We start from the raw sequence: 21,372 nt of genomic DNA, 5'->3' as shown, positions 1-21,372 counted from the left end.
CATCTTTTGTGGCATATCAATGAGAGTGAGTGAATTAGTTCTATCTTGAGTTCATAAGTGTTCTTGAATTTTATTGTATGGAACTACTCTCTTTTGTTGTGTGAGGGCACTTGATTCATGAAGGAGAGGTAATGTCAGTGACCTCTATGTTTGAGTAAGTGGTCAAGTTGTGAATAATGGATTGTACTTGCGAATCAATTCTTGAGGTGAAGATGTTACGCTTTTGTGCTTAGTCTATTTTAAGTATTCTTGGTGTGACGAGTTAGGGGAATTGTTTAAAAAGGTCATGTCTATATATAAAGTGTAGTTTGATTGCTCGAGGACGAGCAATGGTTTAAATGTGGGGTGTTGATAGTAGCCTATATTATGCGATGTAGATGCTATTTATGCTCTAAATTAACTATATTTTATTGATGTTTTAAGTGCTAAATGATAACAAAATGCTCTAATTGAGGTTTTTATGCTTTGCAGGAGCTACTCCAAGTTAGGAGGAGGATATAGAGTATTTTGGGGTCAAATATGTAAATACAAGACCAATCGAGAAGAGCCCGGATGAAAACAAGCAAGAAAAGACGAAGAAAAACTGGGCAATAGTCCACCGCGACTGCGGCTGAAACGTGGTGGAAAAAGTTGCAAAACAGAATAGTCTAAAACGACCGCAGTTGGCCCGCGGCCGCGATCGATCTGGAAAAGGCCGAGAAAGTCCAAGGGCTAATGTGTAAAGCATGGGAAACTTATCCTAATCCTATATAAACTCAACAAACTCGCCCAAGTCAAGAGAAAACTTGTTTTTAGACCTAAGGAGGTAAGAACACACTGGGAGCAAGGCGGAGAATTCTTTCACGAGTTTTTCAGTTCCTTCTTCCTATTTCCATTATTGCTTATGAATTCTAGTATTGTATTTTTGCATACTATTATGAATAACTAATTCATTTTCTAGGGTTTTGATGGAACCTTTTGTAGGATAAATACTTGTTATATTTTTATATAATTAAGCCGTTGAATTTCTCTACTTGTTCAACTACGTATTTGTTGTTGTTGATTGAGTGACCATCAATTGACTGTGCCTATTTAGCGTGTACTGCTCGAGAGAGAGTACATATTTAGGTAGTTGTTGAACAACGTCACTCCTGATGTATGTGCGAAATCAATACAGTGAGTTTAAAGGCAGGTTTAGAAATAACAAAGCCTTAACGTGGTCATAATGAGCGGTTAGATAAAGTCAACTAGCGTAGTTCGAGAGAATATGCCTAGTAAATTGTTGTAGTTGCTCGAGAGAGAATTACGGCACCTAAAGTACTCACCATCAATAGAGAATACACCGGCGAAATTGTAGAGAACATAGCTGTAAGGATTTCGACAATTGGGGAAATCATAACTATAGACCTCCTTAATTTAGTCTCCAACCCTTTGTCTCGTTAGTTGATAATTTTACCGCTTTCTAGTATTTGCTAGTTAATTAATTAGAAATATAAATCTCAATCTTTATAATTTAGAAAATTATTAAACTTGTCTTTTTAATGATATTAAACAGATATAGCTAAGCTTTAGTTCTCTGTAGGATTCGACTCCGGACTTTTAGACCGGATTATATTTGCAGTGATCGCTTATCCTTTTTAGGACTAGAGTTGGGCGTGATTAATAGCAAAAATAATTAATTTCAAACTATGTATTTTTATAACTTTTTAGATGCCTTGACTATTTATTTAAATTGTATAAATCTTTATTATCAAGTCAAATTCAAAAAAAAGATTAATTAAAACTTTATTATTTTTAGCCAAATAAAAAAATTTAGCCTAAATAATATAGTACTATCCAAGTTTTATTATAAATGGCAGAATAGCCTGATAGGCACGTGTACTAGTTTGGTTTTGTCATCCCGGTCCCTCTACTTTACAAAGTTTCAACCGGACACTTGATCTCGTGCAAAACAGAACTTTTAAATACCTCTGACCTTTGACCGAGTACATGTGGCAACAAAAAATTGAGCTGGACAAAAGGGGTGTAATTCACGCGGGGCAGTGAGAGTGAATATGAATATTTCGAACAATAAATTGTTAAAATAAGATGAGAAAACAAATAAAAAGACAAAGTCAAAAAAGTAAAAAAAAAAATGAACATAAGCAAAACAGAAGACTTAATCGTTTTTCCTAGCACCCCACCCCATCTCGTTGCATTTTCTTTTTGTTCCTTTCTTCTCCCCCAACCCCACACCGCCCAAAAAGAAAAAACCCAAAGCAATCCCTTATTGAAAGCGTCTGTTTCTGCCATCAAAAAAAAAAATTCCCTATGATTTTATTTAATTTTGAGTTTTTCTTTTTTTAATTTCTTATGAGAAGACCTGAATTCATGGATTTTCCGAGGTTAGTATAAATAATCACTTGCATGTTTACTTTTTGCTGTTAAGTGGAGTCAAAATAATCAATTGAAATTTATGGCTTAAATCATGAAACAGGCTGCTTCAATTTTAGTTCCCCTTCTAAAATTCGATTTCAACAATGGTGTCAGGGAAGATGCTACTACTAGTACAAGAATTTCATAATTTTCATATGGTTTTCTTTATTTTACTTTGACTTTATGAGATATTTTAAATTGTGGTGGTTAAGCATTGTACTTTCTGTAGTATTTTGCTAAACAGGTTGTAGACAGAGGGAGTAGTTGGATTTTGAGAAGTGATACTAAAAGTGAAGAAGAGGAGTGTACAGATGGTTATGGAGAGATTCACCGGTAACAGTAATACAATGGGGATAACAAGAACTGATTGAAAATTGTAACCAAATGTGAGTTTGGTTATGTATTTGCAGACGAAGGAGGAAGGGGTGGTGATATCCGGTTATGGCGGGTATAAGATTGAGAAATGGAATAGTGGAAGAGAAAGGACTGTTTGGGATTTTATTTTTTGGAAAAAGGGGATAGATTTGGATTTTTTATAAAAAATACTATATTTTGTAATAAATAATGATGTGGCATTAATTTAGCTGAGGTGGATATGATGTGTCTTTCCTGTCAAGCGAGTGAGCAACAGAGATGTTTAAAACTTATATTTTGATCGAGTTCAAGTATCCGGTTGAAACTTTGTAGAGTAGAGGGACCGAGATGACAAAACCAAACTAGTACAAGTGTCTCCCAGACTATTCTGCCTAAATTGTATTCGAAAAAAATTATCTAAAAAAGTAACATACTTATAAAGGTAAAAATATATTTTATTTTTCAAAAAAAATCACATATATAAAAAAATCCACGTGGCAGACGAGTGCACCCACACTCTTTGCCACATCAGCGTCCAGTGGGGTATTGGCTCTAAAAAGGCCAAGTTGAGGTGGATAGTTAAGACCACGAATAATTTAAGATAGAAATTAATAATTTGTGTCAAGTTTAGAGAATTGTAAGATATTTTGCCTTCTATTTATCATATTTGGGGGGGGGGGGGTTACTTTACTTTTTTTTGTTGTCCCTGCTAAGATTTAAATTCTGGTCTTTCAAAGTTTTTTTTTTCACTCCATTGACCACTAAATTACTAAACTGTAACCCGAATGTCAAACTGAAAGTCTAATTTAAGTTCCTCTACATGCTATACCTACTATTCCTTATTAATTACGTAAAGTGTAATATCATTCATATATACTCCAGTAGATATCGTATCAGAGAAGTATCTCCATATAATTTTAATTAGTTTTGTACTAAACATATTACTAGCTAGTCCTGTCTCTAGGGTGTTCGTCGATCGGTACGATGCGGTATTTAGATATTTTGGTTCGATATTTTCGATATTCGATTTCTTAAATGTTATACCAATACTTTACTTAATTAAATTCGATATGGTTTGGTTTTTCGCCTTTCGCTTTCAATTTCGATTTATTCGGTTTAGTAACTTCGTTTTATTTGTTTTGAATACTAACTAGTGCATAGTGTCATAGATTGTAATATTCTTAATTAAAGTACTCAAAAGTACAAAATTAAAAACGTTTGTTGATAAAAGTTTTGTCAAATATCAACCCAGAGAGAGAAAACTGTACATAAAGGAATAATTTTTTTTTTATACCCCTCCCAAATTATGAGGATCTATAGTGTTTTCACACTTCCCCTCCATGGTGACTCGAACCCAGGACCTAACGGTCGTAGGTGGAGGTGCTTTTACCAACTAAGCAAGCCTCACTTGTCCATAAAGGAATAATAGTCTGTTTGGCCAAGCTTTTTTTGGCCAATTATTGAGGTGTTTGGCAAGCTTCTGAAAGGAAAAAAGTGCTTTTGAGGAGAAACAGATGCAGTTTTGAAGAAGCAGACAAAAGTAGCTTCTCTCTAAATATACTTTTTTGATAAGCACTTTTGAGAAAAATACACTTAGAAGCAATTTTTTAAAGCTTGACCAAACACTAATTGCTGCTCAGAAGTGTTTTTCAAACTAATTAGCCAAATACAAACTATTTCTCACTAAAAGTACTTTTGAGAAAAGTATTTCTCAAAATAAACTGATTTTTGAAGTTTGGTCAAACGGGCTATAAATTTGATCATTAGAAATGTCTTATTATTTGCTTAGAGTTAATTGCTGAACTTACAGAATAAAGGAAAGTAAAATTTTAGAATTTTTATATTTATTTTAGAATTAATAATATGTGTATTGTGTAATATAATATATATTTTGGTACGGTATCGATATTTCAGTATTTCGTTTTAAAATACCAAATACTATATTTAATACCATTTTTTTTAAAACTTAAACCATATACTATATTGAATATCAAATATTAAAAAAATTTATTTCAGTACAAAAAATGGGTATTTATCAAATTACGCACAGTCCTACGGCTGCCTCTCACCAAATCTCGAACTAACAGTTAAGTTCTTTGTAAGGGGAATAATTTGCCCATTTGGGTAAGCTAAAGTAATCGATAATTATATTGAAAGTTCTATCGATAAGAAGTTACGTGGTTGTTATTTCTTTTGTTTATTGTACATAATAATTTTTAATTGAATGCAAAAATTTTAAAAATAAAATAAAAAATGTTTCACATATACTAAAAATGTCCTTAGACTTGTCGTATTAGACGTATCATAATTTTTCATGATTATAAAAGTAAATATTAAGTTTAAAATAAAGAGTTTAAATGTTAAAATATCATTATTTCAAAAACATCTTATAAAATGAAGAAAATTATACGTAGGAGTAGTACGTTAAGCAAGCAGAATGTTTAATGCGAACAATTTGTAAGGAGAACTGGAGAGAGTGACACGTCATATAAAAAACAAACGAAACGAAAAGGATTGATAAATAATAATGAGTGCACACGTATGTGTAATTAATAGGGAAGTGCACCAAATACACAGTGGGAGACAGCTAAGCGATGAGCGGACACACACGTTTTTAAATTTTAGGGCCACCTTTTTGTCTTCGAAACTAGCGACTCTTATTTATATGACGTCAGATTTCTGCAATATCTGAAATCCCATTGGCGGCGTGCTTTGTCATTTTCTTTATTTTTGGCTCCCCTTCCAACTCAATTAAATTGGTTATTGGACAATATATCGGAATTAAAGTGGAAAAATAATATTTTCTCTGTCCACTTTTATTTGACATATATATTAATAATAAATTTTTATTTTTATTTATAACTGTACGCATATCAAGAGAAGACAAAAAAACTCTTGTTATACCCACAATATTTATTACTCATTTCAATTATTTTATCAAATTCAATAAAATATGTATCGGTTAATATGGGTATCATGGTAAACTATGCAATTTATTTATTATTCTTTAAGAAGCGTGAAAAGTCAAAATGTGTCAAGTAAAAGTGAACGGAGGGAGTATTTGTGAAGTTGAATTAAGAAGTTATGAAAGTTTAATTCTCTATGAACACGAACTTAAGATGTTTGAAAGCATTGAAACTTTCTCAATATTTAACTTGAAATGTACTTTTCGATATTATTTTATTTTTCCTTTTATTTAATGTCAAATACTATATGTAAATATAAAAGTTCAGTATTTACTCCTGTAATATTGAAATATCGGTTCAAATCCACAAGCTTAGTACATAGTTTACCATTGAGTTTGAGGCCAATTTTTTTTTGACAAATATGAAATTTTGTGACACTAATTTAATGAGTGCGTCTAATAAACTCCTTCTACTAGTGGGACGTGGCAAAAAGATTTGTCTTGAAGCTTCGAGGAAAATTATGATTTTCAACAAGTGCCCATGCTAAAATAAAATAAAAAGTAGTTCGGTGTATAAAACATTACACGGGGTTCAAAAAAGAATCACATTTCTACCAGTATAATGTAAATAGCATTTCTTAATACAAGTACTAATAGCTACTTTCACGTCTCAAAACGGTGACCAATAGGTTCACACCAAAACAAAAATTTGATGAAGCAGGCAGCATGATACACAATATCTTTCGATTCATTACTTTGCTGAAGATTCACTCAAGCTGACTTAACAGTTTCTGATTCCTAAAAATTGTACCTTTCGTGCTGTTGGAAAGTATTGAATCGAAATTCAATAAATTTACAGTAATGAAACTAGAACTCTTTATGAGATAAAGTCTATATTTCGAAATGTTCGTAACTTTCGAATTAAATTGAATTAAATTTAAGACTTCTGTGTTCATATGACTTTGTACCTAAGTTTGTACTCGGCAATTTTCAAGAAAGGGAAAGAAAAATGTTTGTTACAAGCGAGAGCCTGCCATTGTTTAGTTTGAGGACGTATCAATAATTGTAAACTTCCACAAAATTATTGGAATGCCAAAGACTCCTTCCCACTATAATTCTATCAAAGAAATTTACAGCAAGCGCATTTGATTGGCTTTGATTTTAATGTCCTAATAATTTTTTATAATTACACAAAGCAAATATCATAAATATCTTCAAAAATAATTACATTCAGCACCAGTTTACATAATCTACAAAAACAAAAAAAGAATTTAACAAATCCAATGCCACAAATTTACATACACATTTTATTCATTTTGCCTCATTTCTCCCTTCTATATTTCAAATTATTTTTGTCTAATATGTACCAAAACTCCAGCTATACAATGACAAAATAGAAAAAATATCAACCACATTCCACTTCTTATTCCCAAAATATCCATGGATCCTTACCCGACCCATTTCATCAAGTAGTCCGACCCAATTTGACTTCACCATAAAGTCAAAGTCAACGTCGAATCTGATCAGCTACGCAAAGGTGCACATTAGTGCTGGTTCAAATCATCCCACAAAGATGCGCACTTCCTCCTGGCAAATCCAACTCTCTTCTTTTCCAAATCATAAACAACCTCAAACCCTTGTTGCTGATAATTACCCAATAACCCAGCGGGCCCACTTTCCTCTTCAACACCACCGTTCATCAGCATCACACACCCCACTTTCCTTTTTAACTTCCCATCATCTCCACCGTCCAAAAATTCATAAAAGTAATTCCTCTTAGGCATCACCACACTGGAATTACCCCCAAAATGTAAAAGCAGCTGTGGCACATTTGAAGAACCCTTATCCAAATAGTAACACGGGCTAAGCCCGGTTCGTTCCTCGACCGGGTTCGCTCGCTTATAAACCGGTCCAACTCGTTTATCAAATTCAGTTACCACTGTTTCATAAAACACATGCGGCAACATAGTAAAAGTCGTACCAGAATCCACCACCATTCCCCCGTTTCCTCTGCCGTCGACTCGCCGCAAACTCGCCGGCGCCGGAATCTTCATTTTCCCTATAGTCACTGCTTCAAGTCCGACGCAGTAAAAATACGGGTGTTTTGGATTTTCGAGCATAGGAGTATAAGCATAACCAATTTCGTAATCTTTCATTTGCTTCATTTTTTCATCAACTGAGTAACGACCGAGAATGAGCGGACTCGGTTTACGAACTTTTGTAGTATCAAAAGAATGAGAAACCAAGCAATAAGAGAAGAAATTTCCGATTTCCGGTGAGTTAATAGCGAGTTGAGCCGGTAAAGAAAGTCTCCCACGGCCAAAACCAGCTACTCCAATAGGTTCACCAAGTGCACTGTGAGCACAGCCGAACGTAAAATTATGCAAAATTAGCGACGACGGCGATGACGTGGGCATTGATAATTTATCGCTATATAATTTCGCAATGAAACTCCCGTCGCCATAAGCATAGTAAAAAGGTGGACACGTGTAAGATTTACAGTCGGAAATTTCAATGTCTTCGAGCGGGCATTTCGCCATAGCGCAGAGGTTAGAGGAAGACATAGAGGAGTGGACGGCGGAGCAGGAGCGTGACTTGCACGTGACGGGGACAGCAGAGGTGAGATTAAGTGGGCCCGGGTTAGGGATAGTACAAGGGTTATACTTGCCTTCACATAGAATACAGTCAAAAGGGTGGCAAGGGAGCCAAACGACGTCGCTTCCAGTATCCATGTAGAGGGAAATAGTTTGAGAGCCAAGGGAAAAGGAGAGCGTGTAATCACTTCCTGGAGTGAGAGGGAGGGAGACTTGACGGTGGTGGTGGAGGCGAGTGGCGGAGCGAGCGGAGGTGGATTTGAGGAGCTGATGAGTACTGTTGTATTGGGTTTTCGAGAAAGAATGTGTTAAAGGGAAAACTAATGTTTCTGCGGAGGAGGAGAAAAGGAAGAGTGAGAAGAAAGTGAAAAGAGTGAAGAAAACAGAGGAAGAAGCCATTGGGGAAAACAGAGCAAACTGAGGTTCAGAAACAGAGTATTTTGTTTTGAAATGAATATACAACTGAAACACTATGCGCTCGACCTTATCTTTTCTGTACACAGAGAAAGAAAGAGAGGGATCAATTTTTGTTTGTATAAAAAGGAGAGGAAGAAAAGATAGGTATATAAAGGGGTTGTAGAGGAGGAAGGTTCTTGTGGGGGAAAGCCGAAGGGAGGTTTGGTGAGGCAGGGAGGATTTAGGAGAGGTTTACGGGAAATACTACACGCAGACCTTACCCCTAGCCTAGGGCAGAGAGTCTGTTTCCAAATAGAAACTCGGTATACTTTCCTCTAAGAATTTCCCACCTTGTTCTTGGGGAGACTCGAACTCACAACCTCTTGATTGAAAGTGGGGGTTGCTTACCTCTTGATTGAAAGTGGAGGTTGCTTACCTCTCGGTTGGAAGTGGGGTTGATTACGGGAAATACTACCATCACTTTAATTGATTGCACATCAAAAGGCGGGCAATGGATAAAGCCCAAGTCTTAGCAATGAATTGAAACACTAAGTAAGCGTTTCAACATAAAAATTACTAGTATTTACATTTAAGTTGAAAAATAATATTTAAAATTTAAAATTATATTTAGATATGAAAAAATTTATTTTTAATTTTTTATCAAAAACTAACAAATTTCATGGATAAATATATTTAAATTTTTAAAAAGGAAACCTTTTTTTATGAACAAACGCTATCTAAGTTTGTGATCATTTTGGGAAGAGGGGGAAGGGGGGAGGGAGGCTCCTCGCACAATATTTTTTTTTATACAAATAGTGTTCAATTTAATTTGCACGCAATTTAATTATTTTATTTATCTATTATTTTCAACCAACATAGATAATTGTACCACTAATGTTTAAGAAATAATGCACGCAAACTATTTCTCAACTTGAACTTGAGATATTATTTTTATAAATTCAACTCAATACTTTCCAACCGCATAGAATTATTTTGACAATTGTATTTCAAATTCTGCCATGATTTTTCAGTAAGAATTAAAGGAGCAGTAAAATGTTGGGACAAAGTACATACATTAATAGTATGCGATCCTTGCAAAAAAGCAAGGGACAAGTGAATCAATATCTGCCCGCAAGAAACGCACTTTCAGAGGATGGGTAAAGAACTTGGAACTTGGAAGTGATTCCACCTACTGCATACTCAACCAGAATTTAAGTTTATAGATTCTGAACTTTCATTATATCTTAGTTACTAGTTACAAATATAAAATTAAAATAAAAGCTACTTAATTTGTCTGAATACATATTCAAAGATCTAGCTCCGTCATGCACCTGGGCAGGCATTTCGACATAAAAATTATAATTTTTGGGAAAAAGTAGTATTTGAAGTTAAGTTGGAAAATGGTATTTGAAATTTGAAATTACATTTAGACATGCATATCACTTGAAAAAAGTATTGCAGCTTTGTGAGTGGGGAAAATCTTTTTGAAAAGTTTGATTTTTAAAAAATTTATTTTCGAAATTTTTTCAAAAACTTGCAAAATTTTATGTACAAATACATTTTTAAAAATAAAAAAAATAGAAAAAAGAAAAGAAAAATTTATGGACAAACGCCTAAGTCGACGTTGAGGGGTTTGGTATGGTAATGAATCTTTGTGTGCTTTCAAAAGAGGGGACGAGCGTTGGGTGTGGAATGGTGTCGTAGTCATATTGTGTCATTATGTGGAAGGAAAAGACATGAGAGTAATGGAGATTGTAGGTTTCCCACTTGATTCTACTCCTTTCTTTGCCAACATTTTATGTAATGTAGATATGCGGTTAGAATATTTTATATTTACTCTCTATTCGTCTCAATTTTTGTTGTGTTACTTGATTATGTATATGGAGTTCAAAGTATTTCATTAGATACCAATATACATTCAGATCCTTCTGTATCAATCTATATATATATATATAATAATATCATGATTATAAAAGTCAAGTTTTTCTCGAAATCAATTTTTATAGTATGTTACTATAATATATGTCCTTTTTAACAATACAATAAAAATAAAATAAATAAAACTAAGAATTAATTCGCAATGCTTTACTATAGAAGCCAATAAATATCGAAAGAAACGAGATTATTATAGAGATGTTTGATTGTATTTTACGTCTAATAATTTGAATGGTCTTGAGTTCTTTGAATCTTGTCTAAGTCGTTTAAAATAATTTTGGATAAAACATTTTATGTTATCTCAAACTACAATTGCTTTTATATGAATTGGAAAGAGCGAGTAATTTGATCTGCATCTTAATTAATATTGAACTTAATTTATTTTTTGTGGTGACATGTTATCTTTTGTTTTCTGAAATAAAACATAAATAACTAAAGTTATAGAGGAGTATAATGATTTTTTTTATTTTTTTTTGCATTTTAAGAAAAAAATCTGATATTAATTATCAACGTGGGTCAATTTTGTTTTCAAGTGAAACATCACATTCAATAGAGAGTGAACAAAGTAACATATTTTGAAAAATATATGTTTTCAAAGGCTTGTGTAATTGAATCGGAAATGGAGGCAAAGTTGTCGAAGAAAGTTATACACAATTTCAAAAGTTCTTCTTTGTTTTTTGTATTTTTTTCCTTGAATTAATTACTGTAAATCTTTGGCTCCTGTCAACTTAGATTTCACTACCCTTTTTCTTTTATCTTGCAGGAAGAGTGAATCCTTGATTGCTAGTGTTTAGAGGAAGGTATGGTCACCTTTTTTTTTTTTTCTCATCCGGTATTTGGTATTTGTATTGAGCCGCGATTAATTTAGATTCGCGTTATGTAAGGCTCATTAAAGAGGAAATATCTCTGCCACAATTTTTTTGTATTTACATAATTCAAACCTGAAACCTCTAATAAGCCATAGATTTCTAATTACTGATTTTAAGATGAAACTAATCCAAAATTAAAATCTTTTACATTCAGTTAATGAACGAGAGGCACTAGAGATATTGTATTACGATTTCAATGGTCTTGAATAACGTGAACAAATTTTGAAACACTACGGCATTCACTAATTTTTTCTTCTTTAATTTTACAATGTTAACAATAAAACATGAAAAACTAAACTAAAATTAGCATAAACAAGGAGATATTAGTATACGAATTCGTGACATTGCATATCAAATTGTGCTTTACTATTGTATTTTTCAAACATTTTTTTAAAATGCTTTTCTTTAGCCGAGGGTCTATCAGAATTCTCCCCACCTCACATAAGGTAAATGTAAGGTCTACGCATACTAAATCCTCCCTTGACCTCACTTATAAAATTACACCGGGTATATTATTGTTCTTGCAGATCAAACTGTTCTCAGCACAAGGTTACCAAGAAACTTTGATTTTACAAAATTACCACACACAAAAAATAAGATTTCAATCCAATTATACTTTACTACATACTATACAGTGGAGAACAGGATATTTGCTTATACTTGAAGTATTAATAGTTGATTTGAAGTATTAAATGTGAGTTTAACCAAATTGCTAATAGTAATCAAGTGGGATGAATCAAGAATGGATAAGCCTAAATCTTTGGACAGGTAACAACCCAGGGAATATTGAACTTATTTAATAGTCAGACCAAAACTTTAAATAAAGCTAAAGATAAATCAGTAGAAAGTCAACGATGTCAAGGTCAACCAATAAGCAAAGTTTTTTTTTCCAGTATTCGATACTCGTATTAGAGTCTGATTGAATTCGGATTCGCGCTAAAAAATCTCACATTAAAAAATAAAGCGCTCTTTAACAAATGCAACTTTATATCCAGGGATTGAACCCAAAACTTCTAATTAAAGTTGAATGAATATTTATCACTTTATTACTATCCGTGTTGGTAATAAATAGAGTTTTTCTTCGATGCATGAGCTGTATTAAGGGTTCAAAGTACATTCATTGCCCAAATTAAAGACACTTGCCAGATCTTTTATTGCAGCTGAAAGCAAATGTTTTGTATTGGTTGTTTAAATTCCTTATACGCTAGTTTTGGATTTACCCGTTTATCGAAGCACATTTACTCCATTTCTTTTTCTTCATTTTCCTCTTCTATTTTATTGCAAAGGAGAAGTTTTTTGGCAAAATTATTTTGAACTATTGACATCCTCTACTCTATCTTTTACCCAAACAAGGAGGTATTTAAGAGTTTAATTAGAAGAGGGAAGCAAATAAATCTCTATACTTATATTTCTTTTACTGAAGATATAATATTGTACCAAGATATGGGTCCTAAAAATCTGACCAATTATTGTTGTTGCCCGTTTAGGCCTTTGATTCTCTTTTCTCTCCCCCTTTTATTTTTTCCCTCGTTATGTCTTTTTTGAAAGTACAGGGAGTGATTGTTTTAACATGAAAGTACAGGGAGGTTTTTGAAACTAAAACCTAACATTTTTAACATGTAAAAATTCAACGTATCATACTTAATTGTTGTTTTATCGTTAATTATGCTAAACAAATTATCTTGATTTCTTGGCTTTGAAGTTTTGGTCTTGTAAATGACCTTATCAGATGGCATTAATTAGATTGAAACATATAGTGGTCTTATCCAAGGTTAAATTTGTGTATTTGAATTGATTTAGTAATGTGATTGAAAACTATTTTTTGAGTGCAACATAGAATTGACATTTTCTTAAATAACTTTGTTCTGTGACGTGAGGGAAGAGGAAGGCGAGGGAAAAAAGACCGTGAGAATCAAACTTACACCTATTATGTAAATTTTTTTTACTAATACGACTAAACTATATTCTAGCCTTGTACATTGACTCAACTTTATGACTAATTAAGATTCAAATTTGGGAAGAAAGAAGAAGAAAATTCCAGCTACTACAAGGTGCATGAACTTAGTTCCAATAAAATTGGGACCGCTCTCCTAAATATCATGCCCTATATATACCCAATGCTCTTGAGTTCAACGTCAATGCATTTTTTATGATGACATTTCCCAAATGAAGATCCTATTTCTTTACTATATATGCCAGCTCTTTTTTATGAATATAATCAATCCAAATTTCATCGATTGTAGTTGGTGATTGCCTGGATTTGTGTGCTATCATCAAAGGAAAAGTAACCCTACTTCAGATTCTCTCTGCCCATGTTGAATACCTCGGTTGGTTTCGTATTAATATGGTAAAAATTTACCTAGTTTTTATATATTATGTTTTCTCACACCAAAAATCAACTCAAAAGTTGGGTTATATATCACTTCATATTCCTACTGAAACAGTGAAACTTTAGTAGTCGAAGGTTTTCTTTCCATAATAACTACTTAATAAGATTGTACTATATCTATTAATCGCTAATGTACTTAACCTGCGTATTATTCAAATTTTTTTGTACATGTCATGATTTGATTTTCTTTTTTAAAACAATTCAAATGTAGATACTCAAAATATTTTGTACAATTGTTTTTAACATGTTCTCAAAAAATTATTCTATAAACATATGTTTTCAAAAAGTAGTCCAAACATATGGCATTTCTCTAATTAATTATCTTTTAAAATAAATTAAAAAATTAAAACAATATTTCCCCTGAAATGAGATACTATTTAGAGAATCAAATAGTTTTTAAAACTGCAAACTTATAATATATCCTATAAATGTATAAATCTTATATTTATATTCAAAGGGAAGAACAGATACTTTGGATTTGAGATCAGCATTGAACAAGAACAGGCCACAAAGACGATTGACTATAGTGGTGGCCCGCCTTCCAGCTCACCACACAGATAAAGACATAAGATACCATACGTGGCAGCTTACACTTGCTGCCAAACCCTTAATATTTTGTTCGTGGGGACCACTTTAAGGATATTTCTAAATTTAGAATTAGGACCCCCTTTTAAATAAGAAGGGATACTTTAGACCCATCTGTTTTTATCCTCTCTCTTTTGGTTCTGGACCATTAATGTAGGTAGCAAATCTTGTGTACTCTATTACTGTCGTGTTTGACTCAAAAGATATCAAAATCTTTTTGAACAAATCATCAAAGAAGATGAAGGGGTAAATCTTAGTCAGACATAATTAATTCCAGATCAAAGAGCTAGTAGTATAAATCGCATATAAGATAAAAGAAATATAAATGATCTTATTGAGATTCAATATTGTGTCTCCCATCGATCGATGGGGAGATAGCTTTACATCTTCTTCTATAGGTTATTTTCTATCAAGAATACAAGAAGAGAGCTCCAGGGAGAGAAAAGAGGGAGCAGCCCTCCCACGATTGAAGGTTTTCCCTTACTATATATAGTCAAGGCACCCTTGCTGTTTGCTTGGTTCGGCGTTCCAATGTGTCTTGGTCGTCCCTTTAGGCGCTGCTCTTTCCGACTCTACGGATTTCGAGAAAAGGTGCAAAGTGGACTATGTTATCTTTCATTGCCCGGTCTCTTAGGCGGGACGCTGATCAGTTCGGTCGTGACAGTCAGATTTTGACCAATACGGCTAGTCCCTCCATCTGTCGGGGTCATCCTCTATCGGGCTCGGCAGACGGATCATGATCGCTACGAAGTCGAGCGAAATCTGACTTCTGACTTCTGACTTCTCATTCCTTAGCTACATTACTTGGGTTTTAGGCGGGGTGGTGGCGTTCTTTTGATACCCATGGATTGTTGCGGCGGTTTCAGAACCGAAACGTCATTTGGTATCAAAGCGTCATTTCGTGGTCACCGCTATTATGGAACAGTTCCTGGGAAACCGAAACATTTTGTGCCCTATCAGATTCATTTGGCGACTCTTGGGTTTCGTACTCGGGGGATTTATGTCTCTTATTAATAGAGGGAGTTTATCATTCGATTGACACACTTCTTTACTTTTCGCTTGAGAGAGTTCTGCAGATATATTTTCCCTCTGACACTCTAAGTTTTTGTTTGCCTTTAATTAACCGAAAATCTCCATCTTTTCTTCCCGTTGTCTTTTTGCCGCTTCATCCGTACAAAATGGCTGGTGATTCCTCTCGTGCCGATCTTCCCGCCACAGTTCCGGCACCGGAAAGTGCTGCAAAGGACACCAGAGGGGTAGATGCGGTGGAAGATGAGGAGGTCCCGTCGATGGTTGAGATCCTACCTCGCCCTGGGAGAGAGTTGACCGACTTCAGTACTCGCGCCGGGGTGGAACCGGAACCTGTCCACTCCATTATGAGAGAGAGGGACATTGTAGAGTTGAAATAAAGGCGGGGAATCCCCAATTATGTTGCTATGCGGCCGGCGGTGGGGAACGACATAGTTCATTTCGACCGCCCTACGCCTACCCGTTTCTTATTAGGTATACACTTCCTCTTCCTTTGTTGATGGTGCATTTTTTCCCTTTTTACGAGGTATGCCCCGTTCAACTTTCATCGTATTTGTACAAGTTATTTCTTATGCTGCTTAAGTTTGCGGAACTCGCCGGTCGTGAGGTCACTTTGGGCCATATGCTCAGCATCTTCGTCCCTCAACTTATTCGCAGTACGATGATACACATGTGTCCTCGGAGGTCGAAGAGTCTGGTGGTGAAGATGGACGACATGACTAACTGTCGTTTCTACGAGAAATATTTTTACGTGCGGACTGAGCACATTGTGGCGGACCCAACGGGATTCCCTGATAAGTGGAACTTTCCACGTAAGTTTTTGTATTTTTAGTCAGTGAGATGCCCGACTATTTCCTTTTATGGTACTAAACTTTATCATGTCTTTGTAGCTGAGAAATTGCCCCATCCGCTGTCGAAGGTATTCGCGAATGGGTGAGTGTCATCCTTCCCCATACAGTGGTGGTTCGCACATGGTCGACCTTTGATGAAAGGTTCGGACGCAGGCCTCTTGCAGGTGAGATGACGTTTCTGTTTGCTATTCTTCCTCTCTTTTTACTTAGCTCTTACGTGTCGTTTGTTGATGTAAGGGAGAGTGCGTAGAGCAAGGGCTCCTCCGTTAGCTTTCGTCAGTCGGCCTCATCTACTCACCATGTCGCGGTACCCATCGCCCGACCTTCGTCGAGGGCTATTTCAGTTGAGTCTACAGCCTTGATTACTCTTGCGAGGGCCACTTCTCAGGCTAAAGTCCCAACCCGCATTGCTCGCCCGACGGGTGATTCTTCGTCTACTAGGGAAGAGGAGGGGTCGTCGAAGAGACGGCGAGTGGAGTTTGAAACTACGCCCCCAACAATGATTCATCTAGACGACTCTCCTACAACGGGATCTGGATAGGGGGTTGTCGTGACTCCCCCCGTAGGGACGGAACTGACCGTTGCCTCGGCTCAATCAGAGATTCCCACCATTGTCGGTGGTCAGCAACCTGTCGTAGCGGAAGATCGGACTTCTGGGGCCGCCATTACAATTTTGGACGTATCCTCATCCTCTGCAATTGGTCATGCTTCCTCTTTGGCTGCCGAAAGAGGGAAAGGCATGATGGTCGACAATTACAAATTCAAATCAGACCTCGACCCTGATAATATCAGGATGTTTTAGGAGGGCCTTACTCACTCGGTGGTTCGTACGAGAGGCTCGGCTCGTATTCTTGAGATCCCTTCGAATACCAATCTTTTGGGGGACACGGAGGATCCGGTGCCGCAGTTCAGCATGTTATATTCCATAGCCGAGAATGCAGCCCTTTGGCCCGTTCCTGATGTTGATTTGATGGATGAGGTAGCCGCTATGGGCTTAAGGGTATGATGTGCTTACTTTTGTTTTCCCTCGCCTTTCTTGATGATACAATTCTAACCCATCTTTACATTTTTCAGACGTATATGGTAGAAGTGGAAAGCATTCGTAGGGCCAACATTCGGGCCAAGATTTTCTTGAAGATGTTGGAGAAATATCATCGTTACTGCAACAAGTGCCATGAGATGCGTGAGCGGCTGAAGCCTAACCCCGGCAATCGGGCTCTTGGTGAGGAGTTGGAGAAAAGGGACCAAGAGTTAATGCAAGCTATCCGCAGCAAGAGTGTGCTCGAGGAGCAACTTCGAATGACGGATGAGGTGCCCGAGTTGGGCAAGGGAGTCACCGCAGAATGTGATCATCTGCAGGAGAGATTGAGGTCAATGCAATCGAAGATGGATCAAAACCTGATCAAGGTCGAGGCACTGAGCGTGGAATGGATGGGGAAATTGACCGCGTTGGAGAACAAGGTCGATGGGTTGGAGAGCATCGAGAGTGCTTGGTCCGCGGCTTCGGAGAGGGCAGTGGACCTGGAGGACACCATCCGCATCCTCCAGTACGAACATGAATCAGAAACAGCGACGGCTACCCTCATAGAGGCATGGCTTGAGGAGCACATCAGCGAGATTGATCAAGAAGCATCAGTTCTGGGAGATCGGGTCGCAGCACTGGAGGCAGAAAATGGGCGACTGTTGGCTCAGATTGAATCTTCCTCCACCGCCATTCCCCGCCATATGCACGAGCTTTGGGTTTACGCCGAAGCCCAGCAGGATATATATATATATATATATATAAGCGTTTGTGGGAGGCGGGTACTGTGACTAAGGCTGCATATGAAATAACGCGAGTGAAAGCGCGGGAGGCTCGCATTAATTGCGGGTATGTTGCGGCGACGCCTGAAGCTAATGGGGGTGCGGATGATGATGATGGAGGACTTCTTGGTGATGGTGATGGCCATTGCGGTGATGACCCCGAATGAAGAATGTTGTCTTTGCCTGTTCTTACTTTCAGTTTTTTTTGGTTGTTCGTCGTCGGTTGTCGTTGTTTCTTTCCCCTTTCCTTTTCTTTTTTTTTATTGTTGGCTTGGTCCATATGTAAGCGGCGATTGTCCGCGCAATGACTTTGTATGATGAAGAGTTTTTCGTTATTTGCCTTGTACTTCGCCTTTATTTTCACTGTTTATGGCTTTGGTGCGAGATAGATGCCTATATGGCGAGTCCCAATTTTTCTTCCCCTTTATACTTCCTGACGGCTTTTGGCCTTAGATATACTTTGGGTTTCCTCTTTGGTGATGGACCCTGGCCTTAAAAGGTGTTATTTCAAACTAATCGAAATAGTGACCCGTCATCATTCGATCGAGGTCGAACTCTTTTCGTTGGTGAAGGCCCTTGGCCTTAGGGTGTTATTTCGAACTTATCGAAATAGTAACCCATCGTCGTTCGATCGAGGTCAAACTCTTCTCTTTTTGGCGAAGGCCCTTGGCCTTAAACGGTGTTATTTCGAACTTATCAAAGTGGTAACCCGTCGTCGTTCGATCGAGGTCGAACTCTTCTTGTTGGCGAAGGTCCTTGGCCTTAAAGGGTGTTATTTTGAACTTATCAAAACAATAAGTCGTCATCGTTCGATCGAGGTCGAACTCTCCTCTTTTTGGCGAATGCCCTTGTCGTTAACGGGTGTTATTTAGAACTTATCAAAATAGTAACCCGTCGTCGTTCGATTGAGGTTGAACTCTTCTTGTTGGAATGGGCCCTTGGCCTTAAAGAGTGTTATTTCGAACTTATCGAAATAACAACTCGTCGTCGTTCGATCGAGGTCGAACTCTTCTTGTTGACGAAGGCCATTGGCCTTAAAAGGTGTTATTTCCAACTTATCGAAATAACAACTCGTCGTCGTTCGATCGAGGTCGAACTCTCCTCTTTTTGGCGAAGGCCCTTGGCCTTAAAGGGTGTTATTTCAAACTTATCGAAATAGTAACCTGTTGTCGTTCGATCGAGGTCGAACTCTTCTTGTTGGCGAAGGCCCTTGGCATTAGGGTGTTATTTCGAACTAATCGAAATAATAACTCGTCGTCGTTCGATCGAGGTCGAACTCTCCTCTTTTTGGCGAAGGCCCTTGGCCTAAAGGGTGCTATTTCGAACTTATCGAAATAGTAACCCGTCGTCGTTCGATCAAAATCGAACTCTTCTTGTTGGCGAAGGCCATTGGCCTTAAAGGGTGTTACTTCGAACTTGTCGAAATAACAACTCGGCTTCGTTCGATCGAGGTCAAACTCTCCTCTTTTTGGCGAAGGCCCTTGGCCTTAAAGGGTGCTATTTCAAATTTATCGAAATAGTAACCCGTCTCGTTCGATCGAGGTCGAACTCTTTTTGTTGGCGAAGTCCCTTGGCCTTAGGTTGTTATTTCGAACTTATCGAAATAACAACTCGTCGTCATTCGATCGAGGTCGAACTCTCCTTGTTGGCTAAGGACATTGGCCTTAAAGGGTGTTATTTCAAATTTATCGAAATAACAACTCGTCGTCGTTCGATCGAGGTCGAACTCTTCTCTTTTTGGCGAATGCGCTTGGCCTTAAAGGGTGCTATTTCGAACTTATCGAAATAGTAACCCATCGTCGTTCGATCGAGTTCGAACTCTTCTTGTTGGCGAAGGCCCTTGGCCTTAGGGTGTTATTTCAAACTTATCGAAATAACAACTCGTCGTTGTTCGATCGAGGTCGAACTCTCCTTGTTGACGAAGGCCCTTGGCCTTAAAGGGTGTTATTTCAAACTTATCGAAAAAGTAACGCATCATCGCTTGATCAAAATCGAACTCTTCTTATTGGAGAAGGCCCTTCGCCTTAGGGTGTTATTTCAAACTTATAGAAATAATAACTCGTCGTTGTTTGATCGAGGTCGAACTCTCCTCTTTTTGGCGAAGGCCCTTGGCCTTAAAGGGTGCTATTTCCAACTTATCGAAATAGTAACACGTCGTCGTTCGATCGAGGTTGAACTCTTTTTGTTGGCGAAGGCACTTGGCCTTAGGGTGTTATTTCGAACTTATCGAAATAACAACTCGTCGTCAGTCCAATTTTTGGAGAGCCAGATATCTTCCGAGAGAGTCCTAGTCCATTTGACATTGCTCGCAACGGAGGGTGCAATGTCGGAGAATGTGAAACGTTGCTATTCGCTTAGGTTCATTCTGCGCACATATTGTAGTTTCCTTGTCTGGCACTCGCCTTCCGTCTTGGAGGTATTGTCGGCGGGTGGTATTGCAATAGTTTTTCGTCCTTTAACTGAGGTGTTTCTTTATTCGTTCGCCTGCGCGGCCTTTGTGTCCCTACTTAAACAGATTGCAGAAGGTGAGTTAGAATGATACTTTCCTTGCCCCCGTCTAGTGGTCCAATGAAGGAGAAGCGGTTGGTAACATTGTTCGTCTTGTTTGGCATATCGATGGTTGATGGGGCGAAAGATTTCTGAGTTTGGTAATTTTGCTCGTCTCACCTCCCCCTACCAACTGCGCCTTTGTCTCGCGTGGGTTAGGTTTTTCCTTCGCACTCCTTTTGGTGGGTGATCGTATTTCTTGTCTTTGATATGGGAGAGACTAGGAAATTTCACTAAGAAATCCCCACAGACGACGCTAAATTGTTTGACTCAAAAGATATCGAAACCTTTTTTAACAAATCAATCAAAGAAGATGAAGGGGTAAATCTTAGTCAAACAGTTAATTCCAGATCAAAGAGCTAGTAGTATAAATCGCATATAAGATAAAAGAAATATAAATGATCTTATTGAGATTCAATATTATGTCTTTCATCGATCGATGGGGAGATAGCTTTACATCTTCTTCTATAGGTTATTTTTTCTATCAAGAATACAAGAAGAGAGCTCCAGAGAGAGAAAAGAGGGAGTAGCCCCCCACGATCGAAGGTTTTCCCTTACTATATATAGTCAAGGCACCCTTGCTTTTTGCTTGGTCCGACGCTCCAATGTGTCTTGGTCGTCCCTTTAGGCGCTACTCCTTCTGACTCGGCGGATGTCGAGAAAAGGGTGCAAAGTGGACTATGTTATCTTTCACTGCCCGGTCTCTTAGGCGAAACGTTGA

At 37.1% G+C, this 21,372-nt stretch overlaps 1 protein-coding gene across 1 annotated transcript; it reads right to left on the bottom strand.

Moving 5' to 3' along the window:
* Window positions 1–6,853: 6,853 nt before the first annotated feature.
* Window positions 6,854–8,854, bottom strand: LOC104215011 (probable aspartyl protease At4g16563). Its single transcript, XM_009764746.2, has one exon. It carries the CDS (start codon window positions 8,644–8,646, stop codon window positions 7,198–7,200), a length of 1,449 nt encoding a protein of 482 aa, XP_009763048.1. The 5' UTR covers window positions 8,647–8,854; the 3' UTR covers window positions 6,854–7,197.
* Window positions 8,855–21,372: the final 12,518 nt, after the last annotated feature.

The sequence above is a fragment of the Nicotiana sylvestris genome, chromosome 8, assembly GCF_000393655.2.
Source record: "Nicotiana sylvestris chromosome 8, ASM39365v2, whole genome shotgun sequence".
Taxonomy (NCBI): Eukaryota; Viridiplantae; Streptophyta; class Magnoliopsida; order Solanales; family Solanaceae; genus Nicotiana; species Nicotiana sylvestris.
Note: the sequence above shows the minus strand (reverse complement) of the source record. Positions and strands in the feature narration are given on the sequence as shown.